This window comes from Orycteropus afer, unplaced genomic scaffold, assembly GCF_000298275.1.
Source record: "Orycteropus afer afer isolate SDZICR_OR568_19922 unplaced genomic scaffold, OryAfe1.0 scaffold00018, whole genome shotgun sequence".
Lineage (NCBI taxonomy): Eukaryota > Metazoa > Chordata > Mammalia > Tubulidentata > Orycteropodidae > Orycteropus > Orycteropus afer.
The window spans coordinates 9225169-9251312 of NW_006921605.1; the positions used below are offsets into that span (position 1 = coordinate 9225169).

The 26144-nt window shown below is 50.1% G+C and overlaps 1 protein-coding gene across 1 annotated transcript in view; it reads left to right on the forward strand.

Moving 5' to 3' along the window:
* Positions 1–9990, forward strand: part of SDK2 (sidekick cell adhesion molecule 2) — a 199388-nt gene extending 189398 nt beyond the window's left edge. Inside the window, 1 exon segment of the mRNA XM_007959888.1 lies at positions 9637–9990. Coding sequence (XP_007958079.1) covers positions 9637–9990 — 354 coding nt within the window.
* The last annotated feature ends 16154 nt before the right edge of the window (positions 9991–26144 follow it).

The window sequence follows — 26144 nt, forward strand, 5'->3', positions numbered from 1 at the left end:
GAGAGAGGGGCTCCCTCTCACTGAGGGGGCACAAGGGTGGGAGTCAGGGGTTCCAGACAGAGGCAAGAGCCCATTCAAAGACTGGAGATCTGAAGGGCCTGTAGTTTGTTGGATGGAACGTTTGAAGTGCGGCACGGTTGCGACTCAAGTTTTATTTTCAAAATATGAGCCCAAGTTTGCTAGGAAAAAGTATGTTTACCACACAAAGAAATCTCAGTAGAAAAGAAATTCCATGCCACTAGGCACACATCACACATCGTCTATTTAATGGTTCTTTGTGATATCAGGGACAGCCCCTTTAAGTTCCTTATAATGGCATTAAGCCTGTATTTAAAAGTAAGAAGAAGATAAACAGGACAGATGGCATTTTGGAATGTCTGCTGAGCTCAGTCACAATAGATGAGGTTCACTGAGTCCTTGCTGTGAGCCAGGAGCCACTCAATCCTCAGATTCTGGGAGTCCCTGGGGGTGCAAACAGTTAACACACTCCCTGTGGTTAGAGGTTGGGTCCACCCAGAGATGCCTCAGAAGGAAGGCCTGATCATCTGTGTATGAAAACTCAGCCAGGGCAAGCCCTGTGGAGCACACATCAACTCTGATGCACGTGGGGCGGCCATGACTCAGAGTCGACTCCATGGCAACCGATTATCAGCGGAGCTCATCCACGGGCACTGATGGTAGAATCACCCCTGTCAGAAAAAAGGGGCAAGGTAGAGGGTGGTCAGGCCAGCACCTTAGGGAGAATCTTGCCAAGGAGCCCAGCACCCATGGGACACCTGCCTTTACACACTTACACCTGTGTGGCACCTGGGGGAGTATAAGCACTGGTTTTGCTTTCCATGGATCTCAGTCATTCCTTCCTTGGTACTTTTGTGGTCTAGTGGTTAAGGCATTTGGCTGCTAACCAAAAGGTCGGTGGTTCGAACCCACCAGCGGCTCCATGGAAGAAAGATGGGGCAGTCTACTTCCGTGAAGATTTAGAGCCTTGGAAACCCGATGGGGAGTCGCTATGAGTTGCAGTCACTGGATGGAAATGGGTTTGGTTTGGGTTTTGACTGGAGATGAACAGAAAAACAAAAGGGCGTGTGTTGCCCCCTCCCCTCCTTTTTTTCTGTCTTTTCTCAGTTTTCCTCCGCCAGCCCCCCTCCCCACTCCCATCACCAGGCTGGAATCTGCACTCCCCCTCCACAGACCCCCGTAATTGCAAGTGAGTGGCGTTGAGGAGCTGTTAAGAGGCTGGGGAGCTGGAGCATCGCCTGATGGCTTGGGGGCCCGAGGGCTGCCGTGAAAGGCCCCCTTTGTGCGCCAGTTACAGGGAAGCTGCATTCAATTACCGAGGGCCGCACAAGAGTTGAAAGCCAGAATAGGGGCCCCTAGTCCCCCCTCGCTGGCTTTCTTCTCTTCTCACCCCACCCCCATCTCGAAAAGAAACAGATGTTCCTAGAGATGGAGGCGGGCATAGCCATGGCAATGCAAAGACCCCCTCCTTGGGCCTTAGTGAGCTGGGGGGGGGCAGACCAGACTCCTCCCAGCCCGCCCCTCCCCAGGCGCGGCTTTCTGTAGCTCCCCATCACTATCCCCCTCCATCCCCATGGGAATTCCTGCCTGAGCATAGGTGCTGGCAGCAAGGTGAGGGTTTGGACTAGCTGGCTTTAGGATCTGACCTCCAGGAGCACCAGAGAGGCCCACTCCCACCCTGCCCCCAAACTAGGCACAGCCCTTCCCCCCCAGCCTGGGTGCGCATGTGTGGGGTGATGGGAACACTCCAGCTCAGTGTCCTTCCCTCCCAGCTGTCCTGCACTGAGCTGGCCTCCCCTCCCCGCCCCCCTCCTGATCCCCCACAGCCTCCCGGGGGAGGCTCCCCACTCCATCTCTCCTCCACAGGGTTCCCCTCCCTAGCTCTTTTCACTTTGAGAGGCGTAGGGCATGGCCCTGTTTTACAGACTACAGACTGAGGCTGAGAGAGAGGATTAAGGCATGAGTCCATACCATGCTGATAAGGCACAGAGTTCTGGTAGCATAGTGGCTAAGACACTTGCCTGCTAACCAGACGGCTGGCGGTTCAAACCCACCAGCCACTCCTCGGAAGGAAGGTTGGGCAATCCTACTTCTGTAGTGATACTGCCTCGGAAACCCAAGGAGGGGTCACTATGAGTCGTCGGGGCCGACTCGACGGCACATAACAGCAACAACAACAACAAGGCACAGAGTCGGGACTTGAACTGGGTACTTGCTCCCTTCACCAGCCCACAGCCCCCTCTCACCCTGAGAGGCATCATCTCTGGGGTGACACCACCTGCATCTCCTGGCTGGGTGCCTGGGGCTAGCTGCAGCTCTACACCCACTATAGGGATGGTGCTTGGTTCTTGACCCTGAGCCAGAGTGCACGCACGTCTCCTACCCCAGTTCTCCAGCAGCCACGTGACACAACTGCTCAAGCAATTGGGGCTGTCTTTACGGAAACCAAGCTGTCAGGAAAACGCTGGGATTCTCCTCTCCTTTAACCTCCCTCATGTCTTTCCCCATCACTGCTCCTGGACAGAGGGGCGCTGACCCCCCGTTGTGTGGCACCCACACAGCTCGCTCAGACCTCACCTGCCCCTGGACCAGCCTCACCTCAGCCCCAGGCATCAAGGGCCCACCCCTCCGCCTAGCCTCCTCCCTGCTCTCGGCATATGGTGTCCCCTCCTGGGTCCCCCTTTGTTCCCTTCTGGACAGCAGCTGGGCAGCAGGCAGAGAAAGGGTTTGTTTTGTGTTCCATTGTGGGGGAGGCTGGCCTGCAGCACCCAGGGTAGGGAGGTGTCCCACTGTTTTGGGCAGCACTAGAAGGTTGAGGTCCTGGGGCGGCTTGCTGGGGTGGTGGGGGTGGTGAAGGGAGGAGGAGGGAGCGGGGCAGGACCAGAGAACCTAAATGAGCAGATCAGCTGCTGCTCAGACTGTTGCTTTACATGCGACTTTATTGTGGCTTTTTTCGGTGAAAGTTTACACAGTGAATTGGTTTCCCGTTTCACAGTTCTTATACACAGATCGTTTTGGACGTTGGGTACAGTGTTCACAGTGTGTCAGGTTCTCATTATTTTCCTTCTGTCTGCTCTATTTCCACTGGTTGTGCCCCTCCTTGCTGTCTCATCTTTCCTCTGGGTAAATGTTGGCCATTTGGTCTCATATAGTTAATTGTTCAAGGGCCAGACCCGTTACTCAGGGATGATATTGTTTATTTGATAATCCAGGGTATTGTTTGACTGAAAGGTGACCTCCAAGAGTGGCTTCAGTTCCAGGTTAAAAGGGCATCTTAGGGTGGGAGCTCTGGTGGCAGCATAGTGCCTAAGGCATCTGACTGCTAACCAGAAGACTGGTGGTTCAAACCCACCAGCCATTCCTCAGAAGGAAGGTTGGGCAATCTTCTTCTGTCTTGATACCTCAGAAACCCAAGGAAGGGTCGCTATGAGTTGAATCTGACTCCACGGCAGTGAGTTTGGTTTTGGTTTGGTTTAGAGTGGGTTCCTCCAGTCTCTTTCAGGCCAGTAGGTCTGGCCTTTTTCAGGAATTGGAGTCTTGTTCTACATTTTTCTCCCATCCTTTTGTGTCCCTGCTCAGAATGGTGGGTAGTGGTAGCCAGGCACCATCTAGATCTGGTCTCAGGCTAGAAGAGGCTGTGGTTCGTGTGAACCGTTAGTCCTGTGGACTGGTGTTTCTTCCTTGAGTCTCATTTCCTTCATTCTCTTTTGCTCCAGACGAATTGAGACCAATAGTTGTATCTTAGATGAATGCTGGCAAGCTTTTAAGACCCCAGACACTACTCACCAAACTAGGGCGTAGAACATTAACTTTATGAACTATATTATTCCAATTGACTAAGTGATCCCATGAGACTATGGTCTTAAGCCTTTTAGCCCAGTAAGCCAATCCTACGAGTTGTTTGGATGTGTCTACGCATATATATGCAGCATACACAAGCATGTATTTACATATGCCTGTAGGTGGTACTGGGTTTTGGTATAGATATACTAGGAGCTCTGGTGGGCAGTGGTTAAAAGCATTTGGCTACTAATGACAAGGTTGGTGTTTCAAACCCACCCGCCACTCTGTGGGAAAAGGATGAGGCAGTCTGCCTCCATAAAGATTTACAGCTTTGGAAACCCCATGGGGCAGTTCTACCCTGTCCTGTAGGGTCTCTGTGAGTCGGAATCATAGTGGGTTTGTATGTTGTTGTTGTGTGTCGTCGAGTTGGACCCGACTCATAGCCACCCCTCCTTGGGTTTCCGAGGTGGTATCACTACGGAAGTAGATTGCCCAACCTTCCTTCCGGTGGGTTTGTAAAGCTACACCTGTACCTACACATGACGCACTCACACGTGCCTTCCCGTGGACATGTATGCACACACTTCTACCTGTGTAACCACATACATATTTTCAGTTATTATTGGTTGCAAAATTGTGCATGTTATAGCGTTCTCCAAAGTTGTCCCTTTTCCTTGTGCACTTCTCAGTGTCTTCATTTACTTGGTCAGGTTGTACAGATTTCACTCATATTTGGTATTGACTTTCCCATCACCAAAAATATCAAGTGTTTGGCTGCTAACCAGAAGGTTGGTGGTTCAAACCCACCAGCTACTCTTTGGCAGGAAGACTGGGCAATCTACTTCTGTAAAGATTTACTGCCTCAGAAACCCAAAGGGGGTCGCTACGAGTCAGAATCGACTCAATGGCAGTGAGTTTGGTTTTGGTTTGGACTATCTAGAAAGTGAGTTCCCCCACCTACCCCCACCCCCGGTAGCCATCATAGATGGTTGCTTTCTGTGTGTTTATCTCTTCCTAACTTGTTACAAGAGTGGAACTATACAGTATTTGTCCTTCCGCAACTGACTTATTTCACTCATCATCATGTCCTCCAGATTCATCCATGCTATGAGATGGTTAGCAGACTCCTCATTGTTCTTTATGGTTGTGTAGGATTCTATTATATGAATGTATCCATTTGTCCACTGATGGACACTTGGGTGTTCCCGTCTTTTTACTGTTGTGACCTGTGCTGCAGTGAACACAGGTGTGCATATATCTATTCATGTCCCTGCCCTTGTTTCTCTTGGATACATTCCTAGGAGTGGGATGGCTGGAGCAGAAGGGATGTCTATTTCAAGCTTTCTGAGGAAGCCCCGTGCCGTTTTCCATAGTGCTTGGACCATTTTGCAGTCCCACCAGCAAGCAGTGTATGAGCTCCAGTCTCCCCACAGCCTCACCAGCATTTGTTGTTTTCTGTTTTTTAATCATTGCCCTTTTTACAGAGGTGAGATGGTATCTCGTTGTACTTTCGATATGCTTCTCCCTGATGGTTGGTGATAGTGAGCATCTTTTCATGTATTTCTTGACCATCGTAATAATATCCTCTTTGGTGAAGAGTCTGTTCATGTCTTGTGCCCATTTTTTGATTACATTGTTTGTCTTTTTGTTGTTGAAGTGGTCTATATATTTTAGTAATTAGACCCTTGTTGGATTGGTCACTGCAAGAGATTTTTTCCCATTCTGTAGGTTTTCTTTTTACTCTTTTGATAAACTCTTTTGATGAACGTAAGTATTTAATTTTTAGGCGGTCCCTCTTATCTAACTTACCTTCTATTGTTCATGCATTCTTAGTTGCATTTAATCTTCTTTTTATGCTGAAAATTAGGTTCCCTAGTTTTGTCCCTGTGTTATCCTCTATGTTTAGCTCTGACATTTAGGTCTTTGGATAATTTTGGGTTTGTTTCTGTACATGGTGTGAGGTATGGATCCTGTTCCATTTTTCTGTAAATGGATCACCAGTGTTGCCAGCACTATTTGTTAAAAAGACTGTTTGTTTCCCATTGAATGGACTTCGACCCTTTGTCAAAGATCAGCTGCCCATGAATGGATGGATTTACTTCTGGGTTCTCATTTCTGTTCCATTGGTCTATGTGTCTGTCACTGAACCAGTACTAGGCTATTCTGATTGCTGTGGCTGCATCAGAAGTTTTAAGATCAGGACGTGTGAGGCCTCTTGCTTTGTTTTCCTTCTTCGATGTCGCTTTAGCTATTCGGGTCTCTTTCCTTTCCAAATAAAGTTGGAGATTAGTTTTTCCATTTCAATTGTGAATGTTGTTGGGATATGGATCAGGATGACATTGTATCTATAGATCACTTTTGGTAGCATTGACACTTTTACAATGTTGAGTCTTCCGATCCCTGAGCGAGAATGTCTTTCTGTTTATGTAGATCTCTTCCTTTCTTGCAGTCATGTTTTATCGCTTTCCTTGTATGAGTCTTTTACATCCCTGGTGAGGTCTATTCCTAGTTATTTTATCCTTCTAGGGGCTACTGTCAATGGTACTGGTTTCTTGATTTCCTTATCGGAGTCCTCCTTGTTAGTGCCTTGCTCTCATACCCTGCCACTTCTTGGAGCAGTCTGTGAGTTCCAGTAGCATTTTTGTGGAGTCTAGGATTTTCTATGTGTAAAATCATATCATCTGGGATGAAGGAGAGTTTTACTTCTTCCTTTGCAATTTAGATACCCTTTGTTTCTCATTCTTGCCTTATTGCTCTAGCTAGGACTCCCAGTATAATATTGAATAAGAATGGCAATAGTGGTCATTCTTATCCCATTCCCATTCTTAAGGGAAATACTCTCAATCCTTCTGCACTGAGAGCTGGCTGTCAGTTTTGTGTGTATACTCTCGATCATGTGGAGGAATTTCCCTTCTGTTCCTATCTTCCTGAGAGTGTTTAACCAGAAAGGGTGTTGGATTTTATCACATGCCTTTTCTGTGTAGACTGAGATGATCGTGTGGTCCTCTCCCTTTGTTTTATGTGTATGGTGAATTACGGTGATGCTGCTGCTCGTGTTGTTCGGTGCCATCAAGTGGGTTCTGACCCATAGCAACTCCGTGTACAAAGGAGCAGCCTTGCCTGGGCCTGCACCCCTCACAGTCTGTGCTGTGCTCAAGCCCGTTCTTGCAGCCATTGTGTCATCCTGTCCCGTTGACGGTCTTCCTCTTTTTTGCTGACCTTCTACTTCTCCAAGTATGATGTCCTTCTCCAAGGACTGCTCCCTCCTGAAAACATGTCCAAAGCACGTGAGACCAAGTCTTGCCAGCCTCACTTCCAAAGAGCATCCCAGCTGTGTTCTCCCAAGACAGATTCGTTCATTCTTCTGGCAGTCCACAGTATAGTCCACACTCCTTGCCAACGCCCGCCCGTAATTCAAACGCATCAATTCTTCTTCAGTCTTCCTTATCATGGTCCGCTTTCACATGCATATGAGGCGACTGAAAATACCATGACTTGGGTCAGGCACACCTTGGTTCTCAAGGTGGCAGCTTTGCTTTTAACACTTTACAGAGCCTTTTGCAGCAGGTCTGCTGCAGTGTTGAGATTGCAGACTGTTTCATCCACACCAGCAGCACGGGGTTCTTGTTAGCAGCTAGTGATCTGAACCTGTGTGGGCTTTAGAGCATCGGACTGCTCTGGATTCAGGCCTTCTCAGCTAGATCATTTCCTGGGGCCAAGCCCTCTCTTTCTCTGCATCTGCTTTCTCATCTGCAAGCTGGGGATAACAGTGGCAGAGACAGCACAGAACTGTGAAAAACACACGCACAGCGATGCACAGAAAAGCATCCTAGTTTGGCCGGGTGCTTGGCGGCTTGGGTAGGTGGGATTGCTACAGTTCTCTAAACTGAGGGTCTAAGTGCTAATGCACTCGGAGCTGCTGAGAACAAGTTGTGCATGACATTCCCCATAGCTGGGACCCCATTTCCTCTATCTATAAAGCAGGACACAAGGAGCTCTCAGCTGCTCACCAAGACCTGGCAGTCTGCTCCCATAAAGGTTACGAAACCCACTGCCATCAAGTCAGTTGCCACTCACAGCGACCCTGTAGGACAGAGTAGAACTGTCCCAGAGCATTTCCAAGGCTGCAGATCTTCACAGAAGCAGACTGCCACATCTTTTTGCAACTGGTGGGTTTGAACCCAAACCCTTTGTTTAGCAGCCAAGAGCTTACCCATTGCACTGACACGGCTCCCTCCATAAAGATTACAGCCTAGAAAACCCTATGGGACAGCTCTACTCTGTCACCTGGAGTCTCTATGGGTTGGAAATCAACCCAACAGCACCTGATAAGATCAACAAACAAGACACAGCTGATATTCCCAGGCTCGTTTGTATTGGGATAACTGGAGTTTCCAGTGGGATAACTGGAGTTTCCGGCTTCTGGTTAGACCCCCCGCCAAAGAATGGATTACTTGGGTTCACTGAAACTGAATGTGCATGAGCTGGACAAGGGGTGAGGGAGGGAGCCCTGTGGGGTCTTCAGAGCTGTACTTTCTACTTCCTACGAGTACACTGTGTACTGAAAGCAGAGTGCATCCCTTCCAGAGGGTTCCAAGAGCGTTCCCATCTGTTGTCTTATTCGTTCTCAAAACATTCCCGGAGCTTAGAGGGCGGAGGAGGGGTGAGGGGAAACCACATGATATTTTTAGCTCCACTCCAGATCCCAGCCCTATTTTGCATTACAACCCAGATCCATTGTTGCCTCTACTGATTTCCCCAATAAGCAGACAAAGTGTGCGCCCAAGCAGCCAAAAATTTCAAGAGTCATTTAAGACTTGATATTTCCAAAAGAGCTTCAAAGTTGACATCATATGAAAATTCAGACTTAGCTTGAGTCTTCTCAGTTGGGTTGTTCTCTCTCTCTTTTTTTTTTTAATTTGAGATTCTTTGTTTCATACTTAAAAAAAAATTATGGTCACATATAGGTCATGAACATTTGCCGTTTCAGCCATCTTCCTGTGTACAGGCAGTGACATTAAATACTGCATCATGTTGTTCCACCACTAGGAGCTGTTCTCAATTTTCCCATCACCCTTCGCAGACACTCAGTGTCCCTCATTGAGCTTATTTTTATTTATTTATTCTGTTGTTGTTGAGAAACTACACACAAAGCATACACCAACCCAACAGTTTCTATATGTACAGTTTTTTGCGTATCTTTTAACTTTCTGTTGCTTTTGTTTTTAATTACACTTGGATGGACATCAGATTTTTTTTTTTTTTTTTTTTTTTTTTTTTGCCTCTTAGGGTCTTAATCTGGCTCTGGCTTTGTGCTTGGTCTCACGGTAGACCAGAGGCTGGACCAGGATTAGAACTTGGGTCATCTGCCCCACACTGAGTGTCTGCCAGCTCTGTGTCAGCCATTGTACCATTGCTGTGGTTGGGTGCCATCAAGCCATTTCTGACTCATAGTGACCCTATGTGGCAGAGTAGAACTGCCCCACTGGGTTTCCTAGGCAGCAATTTTTATGGGAGCAGATCTCCCGCAGAGCAGGAGCAGCTGGGTGGATTCAAACCGCCAACCTCTCAGTTGGCAGCCAAGCACTTAACCACTATGCCACCAGGGCTCCTAAGGCACTGTACTAAACGGTTCATATCCACGACCTGCTCTGAAGGAAGCAGAAAGTCGATGTAAGATGGCATTGTACTCACTTGGCAGGGAGGGCCCTGAGTGCCAGCAGCACAGGACGTGGAAGTGACCAAGTAGGGACTCCAACCACACTGTGCCGTCCAGCCTCCATCCTGGCTGACCTGTTATCACTGGTGCTGACACCCAATTCTCTGTCCTCCCAGGGAAGTGACAGTGAGTATGAGGTGGACCAGAACCACCAGAAGACCCACTCTTTTGTCAACCACTACATCAGCGACCCCACCTATTACAACTCGTGGCGACGGCAGCAGAAGGGGGTCTCGAGGGCCCAGGCGTACAGCTACGCGGAGAGTGATACGGGCGAGCCGGACCGCACCACCCTCGCCAACAGCAACAGCACCCAGCAGGGCAGTCTCTTCCGGCCCAAAGCCAGTCGGACTCCAACGCCCCAGAACCCCCCTAACCCCCCGAGTCAGCAGAGCACCCTCTACCGACCCCCCAGCAGCCTGGCCCCCGGCTCCCGGGCACCTATCGCAGGGTTTTCCTCATTTGTGTGACAGTGGAAGAGGAAAAAGAAAGAAACGTACCAAACTCCCCCTCTACCCCTCCACCCCCCACCCTCCACCGCCTGCCAGAAAACAGAAACACCAAGAAACCAAGTCAACTTTGCACCTCCCAAGTTTATTTTTCCAGCGATTCCAGGGCCAGCAAAGCCAGTGCTGAAGAGGAGGGAGAAGAGGAACGTGAGGAAGGGGTGTGGCCAACCAGTCATCCGCTTGGGGGTTGGGTTTGCTGCTGCTTCAGGAACTGGACAGAGGACGGGAAGCCATGATGGGATGGAGTGTGTGGGGCCCCTGCAGAGACCGAGGGGGAGAAGCAAAGGACTGGGCAGCTATAGGAGGGCATGGCCAAGGGGGAAAGAAGTTTCTGGAAGTCCAGCTGCCCCCTCCAGCAGGTGTGTGGCGTCTGGAGCCACAGCGACACTACTAGGTCAGGATGGAAGCCAAAGCTCCACCTTCTCTCTGTACTTTCCTGCTCCCACCCCCTCTGGCCGTCACTACCCTTGCCCACCCCCTGCCGTGTCCTCTCAGCCTCCCCCGCCCACCTCCCTCAAGTTTCTTGCTCAGCCTTTCTACTCAGCATTTGGTTCATTTAGAAAAGGGAAAAACTAAAAGGTGAGAATTGGCTTCTTCGTTCCTCTAAAAAAAGAAAAAAAAAGTCACTGCTGTTGAGTCAGATCCAACTCATAGCAACACCTCCCCAGGTTTCCTAGGCAGTATTGGTCCGGAAGTAGATTGCCCAGTCTTTCTTCTGAGGAGTGGCTAGTGGGTTTGAACCGCCAGCCTGCTGGTTAGCAATCAAATGCCTTAGGCACTGCATATCTTTTTATTGTGAAACCACGGAAAAGGGCCTATGGGTCGGGAGAGTACCAGCCGTGGAATGCTGTCAGCACTGGACTTGAATTCCCTTTGCTGAGCACACACTAGAAAACATGAATTCTGAAGTGTGGAGGTATAAGATGACTGGACTCAGGTGGAATGAGGGTCATTGGAGGAGACGCAGGAAGCCAGGAACGTAAGAGTGAAGCTTTGACTTTATCTTCCACCCAGGGACCCCCTGCCCATCCTTCAAGGAAGGAAAGCGCAATGCTATACCCAGAAAGTTCAGCTTGCCTGGGGTCGTGGAGCAGGAAGTGAGGGCTCGCCACCTGGACAGACACCCACCCTCTAGACTGCTTCCTCCTGGTGTGTTCACATGTCTCCCGTGCACATGCAAGGAAAAGGGTATTGAGGTCCTCACCAGTAGAAATAACACCAGGTCCTAGGCACACAGCACACTCCCATTCAGGCCTGTTTCTCATGCTCTGAGTCCCAAGATCCCTGTGTGTAAAACACCCCTGCCTCCTGAGCACAGCACAGAGGAGCACCCCAAGTCCTTAACCCAGAGCTTGGAGCACCCAGGTTTTCCCCATCTGCCCAGCACCCAGTTTACAGAGTCGAGGAACACCCTGGCCCCCTGTAAAGTCTTCCCGAGGGGCTCAGCCTGGCATGGGTGGGGAGTGGAGAGGGGCCAGTTAGGAAGCTCAACCCAAAGTGGACACAGCACCCAAGATGCTCAGCCAAGCCGGCTGGCGGGACAGGTCAGCTGGGACCAAGGGACAAGAATAGCTGATGAGAGGAAATGTTTTTTACGCAGTCTGCCTCTGGGAGTATTCTTTAAAAGGCACTTCTGGAGGCCTGGTTCTTCCCATCAGCCCAGGACTTGGAGAGGTGAGGGGGAAGGAAGAGGCTTTTTAGGCCATTTGCAGACAGGCAGGACTCCAGCAGGCTTGCTGTGTTTGGGCAGGGCTGCCCTTGTTTGTACTCCCTGGTGGAGCAGGGACTGCTGGGTGACGGCACCGGTGTCCCTGCTTTGGTGGGAGAGGACAGTTAGGCCCAAGGAGGAAACCACTGCCCACCCTGCTGCCCACCCCAAATCAGTCATATGCACATGCTGACTGGGAATAGAAGCTGGGGTTGGGCTCCCCGAGACTCGCCAGGACCTCTGGGAAATGGGGATGCGGCAGTGTTGGAAGGCAGGAGACAAGTTGACCTTGCTCTCGTGCCCAAATGGTTGTTTCTCCACTAATGGAGTCTTGGAAGGGGAACCCAAGCTTCCCCCCAAAGGGTGGCACAGAGCTGGGGCTTCTCCTGCAGGAAGTAAGGGCGCTCAGGGCCTGGCAGGAGCCAGCCTGCCCCAGCCTCCCGTCCCCCCCCCCTCCCGTCCCCCTGCTCACTCCGCCCGTCCCCCTACCCCTCCTGCGCATCTGTAGCTGGTTGGTTTGTTCTTTCATCTTTTTTTTCATTTTTTTTTTTTTTTTTTCAACAGCCTCCTCCTTTTCCCTCTCTGCTGGGTGTTTCATGATTTAAGGAAGTCCCTGGTTTGTGTTAGGGAATGTCCCAGCCCAGCTCAGGGAGGGACTTTTTGAGGCGGTAGGTGAGTAAAAATGGTGCATGTGTGTGCAGTGCACCTGAGGTTGGTTTTCCTTTGCCTTTGATGAATCACCCGATGTGTTAAGATCCCCATGTCCCTCCTGACACACCCATGCACACGACACGTGGCATTGCTCACGCGCGTGCATGAACACAAATGCACAGGACACGTGTTTGCCAAGAGGCTCTTAAAACTTGTAGCTCCCCCTGGGGGCTATAGCTGTCACTTTCCTATGGGTACAGGTGGTCTGACTCACTCCCACTTGGATGCGACTTGGCACCTTGTCTGAGAGGGTGAACGAGTGTGCAAACCGGGACTCTTAGAAGACCCATTGAGTCAGGCTGGGTCCAAGGTGAAAGTCAGCACCCACCCATCTGAGTTTGGCATCCAGCAGCCATAACCCCATCAGGAAGCCCAGGTCTCCACCTGTGGCATCGCAGACTTCCCAAGGACAGCCCTTTGCCCTTGTCTGTGTATCTCCTGGGGCAGTAGGTGACCCACCTCCCAGGCACCTGGCCACATTAGAAGGGCACCGTGGGCACGGACCTTGGCTAGCATAGAGCCTCCCTGACCTCCTGTCTCCTGGACCAGTGATCCCAGTGCCCCTGCCTGTGTGACTCCACCAACGCAGGCTAACACGAGGACACTCCCCACCTGCCACCTCTGCTGTGCCTCGCCCTGCCTGAGGACAGTGAGAGAAACCGCTCCTGGGTCTTGCACACAGGAGCCCACGTTTGGCACACCAGAGTTACTCTCCCCTCCTGGCGTGCCACCAGCATTAGTGCCAGCTCTGCACCCAGACTGCCAAGATGCACCAAAAAGATGTTCTGGTTTCCAAAAGCACCTTCCTCCTAGGGCTCCAGGGAATTTGCAAACCCAGGCTGAGTCCCTGTCTGGCTCCCACCTGGCACTGCCATGATTCTGGGGAAACCAGGACAGCACGGGGCTGCCCCACCCGGCACACACTGCCTCAAGGCCTTCTGTCACTGCCCTGCCTTCCTGGGCAGTGTTCCTAAAGGTGCCAGAGCCCTCCCCTGCCACTGCGCCCCTCCGGGCAGGGCTTTCCCTCCTCCCCAGAGTGCACATCTGAAGATGCCCACTAGGCAGTGAGTAGATTTGAGTTTAGAAGGTGGAGGACCAGCTCAGCAGCCGTCTGAGCAACAGCTGTGCACTCCCCAAGTGCCAGGGGCACCCAGAGGCATGCCACGCGGCAACCCTGACCACCCCCTGAGCCCAGGTGCCCTGGGACCACCCCCCTTCTCTTTGTTTCGATAAGAAAAACCAAATGTATTTAAATGCATTATGTTTCTTTATGCATACAGATTCCAAAAAGAGAAATCGACACAAATCTTTATTTTTTGATTTAAAAGATATAATGAGAAGTTACGGGGAGAGTATTTGTCTCGGCAGGCATCTGTCTGTAAGAAAAAAGTATATATCTATATGTCATATAGCTTGTTAGCAGGTTTATTTTTAAATGAAAAGTACAAAAGTTGATTTGAAATATGTACCATGAGAAGTCCCATGTCCTGTCAAACTGTCAGTATTTTATAAATAAACTTTTTTTTTTTTTGGAGTTTTGCGGCCATGTTCATTCTTCTCCTCCTGGGAAGGTGAGTGGGAACATCTGCCCTCATGCGTCCCTCCCAGGCTGACCGTCCAAGTCAACCAAGCCCAGTAGAATGGACAAAGGGTTTGGGTTTCATTGATACTTATAAAAATTTACAGCCTTGGAAACCCAGTGGGGGTCACTGTGAGTCGGAATGACTCGATGGCAGTGAGTTTGTTTTTGTATTTTTTTTTCTGGTTTAGCCAGAGCTTCAGCCAGGGTCTGGGTTACCCCAGAGGGCATAGGGGTCAAAGACCAAAGACCACCCAGCTATGCTAGGGCCCAGGGGAATCTGGATGCAATTACAATCAAGACACTGAAGTGAGGGCGTGGCCGTGGCTGGAATCTGCTCTTGGAGGCTGGTTGCAGGGACTTGGGCCCAACCGACTGCCAACCTGTCTGTGAACAGAGTGGAAGGGCCCCTCCTCATGGTCCTCATTAAACACCCACCTTAGGTACGTGGGGCTGCAGAGGCGCAGGGGCCAGGCAGCTGCAGGGGCTGGGCTGCGGCACTCTCTCGTGCTGACAGCCACTCGCACTGCCCCCAGAGCAACTCCTCATGGGACCAGACCAAGTGGCTGATGAATAGCATCCATATGTCCTGGTTTGCACCTATTACCCTGGCATAATTATGAATAATGTTCCCATCCATTTGGTCAGTAAGTCATCTGGTCCCCCTACTCATGATACTTGACAATCTGGGCAGGCTGCTGGCCCAGCCTCAGCCCTCAAACAGGTGGATCTGGGACTGCCATGTTGAAGCTCTGGGGCCACTCTGGGAGACCATCTCCTAGATGCCAGGCTTGGAGGGTGGTAAGAACCAGTGAGGCAGGCTGCATCCAGCATCTGTCTGTCTCCTGCTCATTCCTGCCCAGGGCCAGGCTGGAACACAGTGACCCCAAATTCAGAGGGGGCCACCCCTCTTAATGGATTCTCCAACCCTGTACCTACCACATGAGGATCTGCATTGTCCCCAGACCGGCTCTCTGGGACACAAGCCTTAGTATCAGGTGGAAAGTGCACTGCCAAGCCTTTTCCAGGAGCCCCTGCCTGGTGCAAACAGTTAAGGGCTTGGCTACTAACTGAAAGGTTAGTGGTTCAAACTCACCCAGAGGCTCCTCAGAAGATGGGCCTGGCAATCTCCTTCTGAACACTGGCACATGGTCGCCATGAGTTGGAATCGACTCAATAGTGGTTTTTGATTTTTGAGATTTTTCTGAGGAGGGGGCTGCGCTTATACAGCTGCCAAGAGGAGAGGAAACGCGTCCTCCTCTGCCCCTCTCCATCTCCACACCCACTCCCCAAAACTCACCCACTGTTTGTGACATTTGGTAGAAACTTGGGGAAAATCCACACTGTGCTAGGCTGTCTTCAGGAATTCCAGTGACTGGCAGGGTTGATGTAGCCGCACCCACAGGCCTTGGGTTCAGGCTAAGGGTGTGGATAAAACACAGGACAAAGTATAAACCAAGTGTTGCGCGGGACATAATTACACCAAAATACAATCTGTTGCTTATCTGAACCCATGTTCAACTGAGATCTTCTGTTTAAATTTGCCCAATCCAATCACCCTGGTCCAAGTCCCATTTCTGCACCAGCTGTGGGGGTTTCTACAGACCTCTTGGAATCTCAGCTTCCTTATCCAGAAAGTGGGAAGACTGGCACTGGCTCTGTCTCCCTCACAGACCAGTGTGTGGCTATCCCCCCACTGCCAGAGCATCGATTCCGACTCACAGCGCCCCTAGAGGACAGAGTGGAACTGCCCCAAGGCTGTCATCTTTATGGAAGCAGACTGCCTCATCTTTCTCCCGCAGAGTGGCTGATGGGTTTGAGCTGCTGACCTTTTGGTTAACAGCTGAGCACTTAACCACTGTGCCATCAGAGCTCCTTGTGTGGGTTTTAGGAGGAAGATGATGTGTCAGCATGATTTTGTAAGCCACACAGTGCTCTACACATGACAGGGATTATTGCTGTTGTTCATGGATAAAATAACACTTGATCCACGGAGTCATCCAAGAGTTTCTGACTTTGGGCACAGTTCCACCTCAGTCATTCTCAACTCCCTCACCAAGTCATGCTCTCCCTGCCTTGGAACTTTTCCAAGTGGGGAATTGCATCGAGAGAAAAACATGCATGCTAGAGATGTGGAGGTCTCTAGGGGAAGAGGAGTCCTGGGGTGGCGCTACTAAAAAGGTCATAGGTTCAACTCCACCCAGGGGCACCTTGGAAGAAAGGCCTGCCAGTCTTCTTCTGGAAGCTCATGAGCATTGCAGTTCTCCTCTGACACACATAGGGTGTCCGTGACGAGAGTCGACTGGACAGCAACAGGTCTGAGGTTTCTTGTTCCAGGGGAAGAGGCTAAAGTGGCCTTTCATAGTGAACCAGTCACAGTCACGGCTGGAACCCAATGATGACTTAAATTAGGATCATTTGGGGAGAGTTTAGTAACAGTGGGCAGGTGTCCATTGTGGGTGAGGTGTAGGGACCCTTCAGGGGGTCATGCAGGACCAAGAGTGAGTAACAGCGGGTGCCATCACCACCCCAGCCCAGAAGTGGCAGATGGAGGAAGCAGTGACCAGAACCTGCAAACAGAGAAGGCTGGGTGGAGAGAGTCAGACAGGAGCAGGAAAGAAGCTGAGGAACCAAGCTCCAACCTCACCCTCATCCTCCAGCCTCCTGCCTGGGCTCCTCGTGGGCCACCTCAACTGGAAGCCGGGGGATGCAGTCCACACAGGCAACCTCCTCCTGGCACAGAGCAATGGGGATAACGGGAGCCAGCCGGCCACAGAGGCCTTTCTGGTCTTCCTAATGCCGACATCCTGTAGAAAGTTCCCCTCTTCCGGTCCAGGCAGAGGATACTCTTTCTCCCGATTTCCATAGAGTGAAATAACACCAGAAGAGGCTTCCTGGGAGCTTTCCCCAGCATAGGCAGGAGGCTCTGATGTGGTATAACATTTGGAAGGTCTTTGACTCTGCTTCCTGAACCAACTATTTAATAAAACCCAGATAATCCAGGCCGACTCCCACCCCTGGGCGTCAGCATGGATCTGTGCTCCACAGAGTGCTGTGCTCAATGACTGGTTGAAGGTCCTTCTTCTGAGGCAGCTCTGGTTGGATTAGAACTTGCAGCCTTTCAGTTGGCAGTCAAGGACATTAACCACTGCACACTTGGGTATAAAGAAAAAAACGCCATTGGCTCTTGAGTCGATTTCGACTCATGGAGACCCTACGATCCAGAGTGCTCCAAAGGGTTTCCAAGAGAGTCATCTTTACAGGAAACAGACGACCACATCTTTCTTTCCCAGAGGTGGGTTCAAACCGCTGACCTTTCAGTTAGAGCTGGGTGCTTACCCAGAGCATCACCAGGGCTCCTTCCACCCAGATATAGATACGAAATGACAGCATCTGCCGTTTACTGCCCTCTGACACAGTGCTGAAGGCCTTTTGTGTATCTTGGTTCATCTTCACAGAAGCCTTGCGATAAAGGAATTTCGTCTTGGTGTTTAACAGATAAGGCGACCTAGATGTGGAGAGGTAAGTGCTACAGCCAGGATTTGAACCCAGATCGGCCTCACTTAATTGTGTCCCTTCTTTGAACCACCAAGCAGCCCTTGCCCAGGGTTTAGACTCTGCTTGCCCTGAAGGCGTCGACGGCAATGCTGGGTGGGCCGTGGACCAGAAAGGAAACATTGTTTCAAGACAGCAGCCTCTGCAGAGGTCACCAAATGTTTTTCATAGAGGGCCTGATAGTAACTATTCAGTCTCTGTGGCCACAGTCTCTGTCTTAGTAGCATGGAAGCAGCCGTGGACCATAGATAAAGGAATGTGCATGGCTGGGCCCCAGTCAGACTGTAGTCACAGACACTCACATTCGAATTTTACATCAACTTCACATGTACTGACGTTTCATTCTGCTTTTGATGTTTTGCCAGTCATTTAAAAATACAAGAAAACATTCATGCTTCATGGGACTTAAAGAGAAGGGAGGGGCGGCCTTGGAGTTGGTAGACCCTGGTCTAGTGTGGCCTCCGGTTAAGTCCACACTTGGTGGAATCTCTCAGCAGGGGCCCATGTGACCCACCACATGAGCTCATCGAGGGGACTTTAGTGGGTTGAATAGAAATTGGGCCTTTGCAGATGTAATTAACGTTAAGATATGGCCATTGTTGAAAATAATCAACACGCACCTAATTTGAACATGAGGTTTATTTGCAGCAATTTTTCTGTGTGCATATACGGAGGCCATCTTGATTATAGAAAAAGTGAATGGCTCGAAGAAGCTGGGGACAATGGGGCTTATAGAGAGAGGAGGAGGGAACCATGTAGAAGATCAACCACAGGTTAACCTTAAGGGGCTTGCACCCTGTCGCCCCCTTTTTATTGAGATCAATGGATATCAGTTCACACGATGGTCTCTGCCGCTCCACCCAGCCATGTTTTTTGAGATTCAAGTTTAGTAAGCCCAGCTTTGAACAGGCAGGAAAGGACTTACAACTTTAGGAAGGAAGGGAGAAAAAGTGGCTGTCAGGGTGATTCTGGTCAGGGATTTCGTGAAAGTGAGTATTTGGTTTCATGGGTAAGAAAACCCCAAAACCAAAACAAGAATTTAAAAAAAACCACTGCCATGAATTTGATTCCAACTTACGGCGCCCCTAGAGGACAGAGTGGAACTGTCCCAGAGGGTCTCCAAGGCTGTCAATCTTTACAGAAGCAAAGCCCAAACTAAACGCACTTCCATCAAGTGGATTTGAACTCACAGTGACCCTATAGAACAGAGTAGAAGTGTCCCATAGTGTTTCCAAGGTGGCAGAAGCAGACTGCCTCATCTTCCTCCCGCTCACTCAAACTGCCAACCTTTCGGTATCTTCCTCCCGCTCACTCAAACTGCCAACCTGTCGGTTAGCAGCCAAATGCCTTCACCACTGCACTGCCAGAGCTGCTCAAATCAAAGCAAGATACCTGCTATCAGTTTCTCCCTTTGTCATCCTCCTAGGTTAGGATGACAATCTGGTGTAGTGCCTAAGGCATCTGCTAACCAGAAGGTTGGTGGTTCGAACCCACCAGCCACTTCGTGGAAGGAAGATGGGGAAGTCTACTTCTGTAAAGATTCACTGCCTCAGAAACCCGATCGGGTTTGCTATGAGTCAGAATCAACACGAGGGCAGCGAGTTTGGTTTTTTGGTTTTCTAAGAGCAGAGGACCCCAGGCATGCCGGGAGGGAGACCTCCTCTTGAGGGCAGAGGCAGAGATTGGAAGGATACAGCTGCAAGCCGACGCCCGCTACCCAACGTTCAGAAGAACCTTCAGAGACAGCTTGGGCCCTGACTACAGGTTGGTGTCGAACTTGCAGCCACCAGAATTGGGGTGGAGATGGTCCACATTTCTGTGGACTCCAGCCACCTAGTTCATGGTCATTTGTTGCAGCAGCCCCAGGAAACGAATAGCAGTTCTGCTTGGAACTCCTGATGTGAATACTTTCTCTCTGGGAGTTTGCTTCAACAACTTCCCCAGGCTGGCAGGACCCCAGAACCAGGCACCCCGTCAACACGGGGCGTTCTTCCTTCCGCTCCCTCCCCAAGCCCTCTTACATTTCTGTAGAAAAGTGCCAGCCAGCCCTAAACTAAATTGGCAGCCACCGGAGGTGCTTGTTTTCCTGTTTTTCCCCAACCTCTCCCCCCTTTTAAGTTGTTTCCACCCCCGACTAAGGGCCAACCAACCTATTCCCTGAGGTCAGAAAAAACCCTCACCAGCCACCAGCCTGCAAAATGTTAATCCCAGATGCTAGTGACCGGAAAGCCAGGGGCCTCCCACCCTCTGGGGGTTCAGAGGCTGTGGAGGAGGCTCACTGAGGGCTGGGAGTGATGGGTGGGGGCAGGACTGCTGCTTGCAGCCTGGCACGGGGCCTGGTACGTGAGAAGGCAGGGCAGGCTTTTAGCCTAGTGCCTGGGCCTGCACACCCTCGCTCCACTCTGGGGGTTCAAGGGAGGAAGCCGTGTCCACCTCCTCAACTTCTAGTAGGACCCAACAGAACCAGTCGTCGAGCTGGAGGAAAAAAAAAAAAAAAAACAAAACCATTGCTTTCAAGTCAATTCTGACTCATAGCAACCCTACAGGACACAGTAGAACTGCCCCATAGAGTTTCCAAGGCTGTATTCTTTAGGGAAAGGAGCCTCACTGAAACATCAGCAGTTCGAACCCACTAGAGGCTTTGTGGGAGCAAAGACTTGGCAACCTGCCCCCATAGGTGGAAACACTAGTAGAGTAGTTCTACTCTGCCCTGTAGGGTGGCTATGAGTCTGAATCAACTCCAAGGCACACAACAAAATCACTATGAAAGCAGACTAACGCATCTTTGCCCCACGGAGTAGCTGATGGGTTCAAACTGACCTGTTAGCAGCCAAGTGCTTAACCACAGCACCGAGCAGGGCCCTTTCCACAAATGTAAATAAGAAGCACCCACACTAGCCAGACGCTCTCCTAAGCACTTTGCATATGTCACCTCATCTAATTTTTCAAAAGCAGAAGCTGAGACCCAGCAATGTTAGTGATACATCCAAAGTAGCAGATCTGGGAACCCCAGTGATAGCCCCAACGGCTGGGCACTCACCCAGTCAATTGTCACAACTTGACGGGAGCTGGGTGCTCCTCAGAGAGGCTGGGACCTGCCCACACCCCTCAGGGAGACCCAGGATTAGACCTCAACCCTGACTCTGACTGCCAGTACCTAGACTTTTTCTGTTCACCTCTCTCTTCAGTAGACAAACTCCCATTGCAGGCCCCTGGGATGAATCAAAATCTTTCTGGTAATCCTGGCGTTTTGTACGTTAGTGGCATTTGTTGTAAAGGAACCTGGCCCATAGTAAAGAAGATCTGGAAGGTTCTAGAAGATGTGGATGGATGGGAATGGTGGGAGGGCAGGGAAGCACACCTGCTAGGCCCGGATGCTGTTTCTTGGAAGGAGACCTGTGGGGGAGGTGCAGAAGGAGGTGGCGGCTGCTGGGGCCCAGCAAGGGTGAATATGACCACATCTGTCTGCAGTTTTCCAATCTGCCCCCCCAGCCCCAGCCCAGTCCTCTGCTCTGTAATCAGCCAGCTGCCTGTGCTTGTCCAGCCTCGTGCTCCTGCCCAGGCCAGTCCTGCAGACACTGGGCTGTGAATCAGAAGCCATGATTACCTCTGCTGCCTTCTGTCGGCTCTTGGGGTAGGGCAAGGGGGTTGCAGCCTTGACTCTGATGAATTCACCATGTGGGGAGTCCCTGGGTTCTGTCCCAGGGAGTTGCCTCTGCACGGCCTGGACCAGGGGCAACACCCCCAACAGCCAGGAAGCAAGGACATGAATGTGCAGGAGAAATGATAGCTATGGCCAGGACGAGATGGCAGCTGACATGGGCCTCAGGAGAGGGGAGACAAAGGGAGTGGTGGTGACAACCGTCACCCGGAGGACCCACGTGCACCACCTAAAGGGGGCACCTCCCATGGACTGCTCCATGGGGAAGTGAGGACCCCTGGGTTGCCAGATTCTTCTAATTTTCTCAAGAACAAGAAATCTATGTTCTATGTCAATTTCCCTTATGTTTAAATACTCTGTTGTCATCCATTCAATCCTAACAAATGGCGACCCTTTACTACAGAGTAGAAGTACCTCATAGGGTTCCCAGGGCTGTAAATCTTTACAGAAGCAGCGGCTGGTGGGTTCAAATGTTTTAACCACTATACCACCATTTTTGTTTAAATATTAGCGACTAAAAAAAACATATTTTACACATTATTGTAGTAAATTGTATTTTCCAAAAATGGCTGCAACAGTATCTCCCATGTCACGAGCTCTTCTTGCAATATGACTTTGATACTTTTCCCACTGAGAGGTGAGGTCTCTGTTCCCTCCCGTTGAATCTGGGTGGGCTTATGGCTATGGTAGAAGTGGATCTATGTGACTTTCAAGGTATGGTCACAAAAGGTGACACAACTTCTGCTGGTTCTTATGATGGGGGGCTTGTTCTTGACACTCAGCTTCCATCTTCTGAGGAAGCCCAAACTGTTCCATGTGGAGGAACACAAGTAAGTGTTGGGGCTGACAGCCCAGCTGAGATGCCAGCTGGTAGCCAGTATCAACCATTGGTTTATGGGTGAAGATGCCTCTGGATGGTTCCATTGAGTCACCCCAGTCTTTGAGTTTTCTCAGCTGAGACTGCTTTACATTTGAACTCCTGACCCATAGATTCCAAAAGCATAATCAAATGCTTGTTTTATGCCACGACTTTTCAGAGGAACTTATGTTGCAGAAATGTTGTTGTTGTTGTTTGCCTTCGAGTCGGACCCGACTCATAGCGACCCCTCCTTGGGTTTCCGAGGCAGTAATAGTAACTTGAATAGTAACTTGAATGCAGAAATTATCAAACAATACCATTAATATCGCACACAAATAAAATTTTGCTGAAGACAATTCAAAAGTGGTTACAGCAGTAATCAACAGGGAACTGCTAGAAATTCAGGCCAGAATCAGAGGAGGATGTGAAATGAGGGTTATCATTGCTGATGTCAGATGGATCTTGGTAGACTATGTAAAGGCATTCAACTGCATGGATCAAAACAAATTATGCACAGCATTGAGAACAATGGGAGTTCTAGAACACGTCATCTTGCTCATGTGGAACCTGTACATGAACCAAGAAGCAGTCGTTTGAACAGAACAAGGAGAAACCATATGGTTTAAAATCAGGAAAGGGGTACATCAGGGTTATATCTTTTCACCATATTTATTCAATCTGTATACTGAGCAAATAATCCAAGGAGCTGGATTATATGAAGAAGAACATGGCATCAGGATTGGAGGAAGATTCATTGACAACCTGTGATATGCAGATGACACAACCTGCTTGCTGAAAGTGAAGAGGACTTGAAGCATTTACTGATGAAGATCAAAGACTACAGCCTTCATATGGATTATATCCCAACATAAAAAAGTTCTCATAACTGTACTAATACGTGACATCATGATAAATGGAGAAAAGATTGAAGTTGTCAAGAATTTCCTTTTACTTGGACCCACAATCAATGCCCATGGAAGCTGCAGTCAAGAAATCAAACGTCGTATTGAGCATATCTCCTGCAAAAGTGTTAAAGAGCAAAGATGTCACTTTGAAGACTAAGGTGTGCCTGACCCAATGCATAGTATTTTCAATCACTTCATATGCATGCAAAAGCTGAACACTGAATAAGGAAGATTGAAGAAGAATTGATGCCTTCGAATTATAAAATGAACAAAGAATATTGAACGAACCACAGACTGCCAGAAGACCAAGCAAATCTCTCTTGGAGAAGTATAGCCAGAATGCTCCTGAGATGCAAGGAAGGGGAGACTTTGTCTCATGTACTTTGACATGTTAACAGGAGGGACCTGTCCCTGGAGAAGGCCATCATACTTGGTAAAGTAGAGGGTCAACGAAAAAGAGGAGATGGATTGACACAGTAGCTACAACCATGGGCTTACATGTAGCAATGATTGTGAAGGTGGCATAGGACGTAGCAGCATTTCATTCTGTTGTACATATAGGGTCACTACTTCCGCAGTGATACTGCCTTGGAAACCCAAGGAGGGGTCGCTATGAGTCGGGTCCGACTCGACGGCACATAACAACAACAACAACAACAACTGCCTTGGAAACCCAAGGAGGGGTCGCTATGAGTCGGGTCCGACTCGACGGCACATAACAACAACAACAACAACAACTGCCTTGGAAACCCAAGGAGGGGTCGCTATGAGTTGGGTCCAGCTCAATGGCACATAACAACACAACAACATGAATTGGAATTGACTTGGCAATACCTACCAACAGCAATAGTAACTGGAACAATTGTGTTGGCCAAACAGAACATATCTTCAAGCTGAATCTGGGCCACAGGCCATCAGTTTGCCTTTGGATAAGATCAGCAAGCCTGCCTATGGCCACTGCAAAGCTAAAAAGCTGCCTATCCCAGTGGGTGCAGGGGGACTCTACTGCTTACGAAGATGAAACATTTGAAAACCACCCATGTGGTGGAATAAGTGCAGGCCCAGGTCAGGAGAGTTCATGTCTTGTCCCACATTCTGCTCTTAACTGACTGTGTGGCCTTGGATAAGGCACTTCACCTCTCTGGACTCAATCTCTAACATTGTATCATTCTGCCTAAAGTAACCAAACTATTTGCTCAGGAAGAGGAAGAAAAGTTCTCTTCTGCTTGTTCCATGTCATTAGTTTCTTGTAGATCAGATGCAAGGCCCCTGCGGCTCCACCCCAGCAGTCACTCCCTGTTGCCTTCTGGCCGCCTGCACCAATAGTTTGCTGGAGGACTCGCCGACCACACCCAGCCTGGCCACACTTGCTGTGTGGAAGCTCCGCTGGCTGGCGCTGGGAAACTGGGCCTGGACCTGGGCCTGGGGCAGTCTGCTGTCTGCAGCTGACCTCGTGGCTAGCTTACCTAACATGTCTTTTCCCTTCAACTACACAGCTTTCTGGAGAGCAGTTGAGTTGTGGAAGTGACAGAGGGCTGGGGGAGAGGAGACAGCTGGCGTCAAGTGGCATCAGGCTGTCAAGCTGGGAAGCATAAAGGACCCTTGACATCAGACTCAGCGATTTAGGGTTATGACTCAAAGGCTTTCCAGGAGCAAAGGAAGGACGTGTGTGCACTCACGCACAAGTGCACACACACACACACATTTAGGAAACTGGAAACTCTAGAGAAAACAAACTGTAGCTACGATGCTGACCTTTGACAGCGACCAGCTGCGGTCGTGTCTAGTCTGACTCACGGTGACCCATTTGTATCGGAGTAGAACTGTGCTCTGTAGGGTTTCAAATGGCTGATTTTCCAGAAATGGGGAGCCAGGCCTTCCTTCTGAGGTTCCTTGGGTGGACACGAACCCCCATCTGACCTTTCAGTTAGCAGCCAAGGGCTTAACCATTTGCAGTGCACAGGGACTCCTTGGCAATTACACCCAGCTGACGTGCACTTTACAGAACCCCTCTGTCACTTTCACCCTGATAAGAAGGGACACAGGGATGTCAGGCCCTTCTCCCTCCTCACCCCTTCTTTGCAGCCATTGTCTGAAGACACGGTTGCATTGGCTTGGGTTTGGGGGCAGATTTGTCAAGTCAGAACAAGACAGCTCTCTCTTTAAGCCTCTTCCTTCTGGCAGAGCCTCCCTTTCCATGTCCAGGGGTTAGGAAAGAGTACAGGCATCACAAGTTCATTCCGACAGTCTGGGATCTTGGGGGCTCAGTACACAGGGAGCAGAGGAGATGGGAGCACCCCACAAAATGCACCAGCACAGAATCTCCTGGTTTGAGGGGCTGCTCCTTTAAGCAGTTGGGACAGCTGAGTGATGTGTCATATCACATTGAGATGGAGAGGATGCTGAGTGATGCCTTCAGGTCCCAGCATCCTCCTCTGCAGCCCTGGCCCATGGGCTGAGCCTCAGAAAGGGACTTAATTGGGTCTTTGGTGTGGACATGGGCTAGGGGGCAGGGAAGGGGGAGGGAGGAGGCAGTGATGTGAGCCATGACAGTGACCTTCTATCAACAGCCTGGAAGTAAGGTGAGTCTGGTGCTCTTGAAGCCATGGAGAGCCTTCCTAAACAAATAGGAGTCTGTCTGCCTGGCAAAGTGAGGCTACATCTCCCTCAGCAAACTTCTCTGGCTCCCCATGGCTCAGACAGGAACAAGATCATCACGTTTCGGCCAGAATCTGTTTCCCTTCCTGCTGTCCTGCCATTGTATGGCAGGAACTTGGGCTCTGGAGCCTGCCTGCTTCTAGCCTTTTCTAATCTGGGAACCAAATTCACTGACTGTCATTCAGGGCAGGTCACTGAGCCTCTTTGGTTTTAATCTGAGAAATGGGGAGAATCGTAGCAACGACTCTGTAGGATTATGGTGACTGAGTTCCTCACACGGCAAGGTACTCAATATATGGCGGCAATTCTTCCTTTTCTGAGTGATTCTTCTTGAAGTTTCCTGTTTGTCCTGGGTAGCATAAACAATTAAGTGCTCAGCTAGTAACCAAAAGGTTGGCAGTTCGAGTCCATGCAGAGGCACCTGGGAAGAAAGGCCTAGTGACCTACTTCTGAAAAATCAGCAGTTGAAAACTCCATGG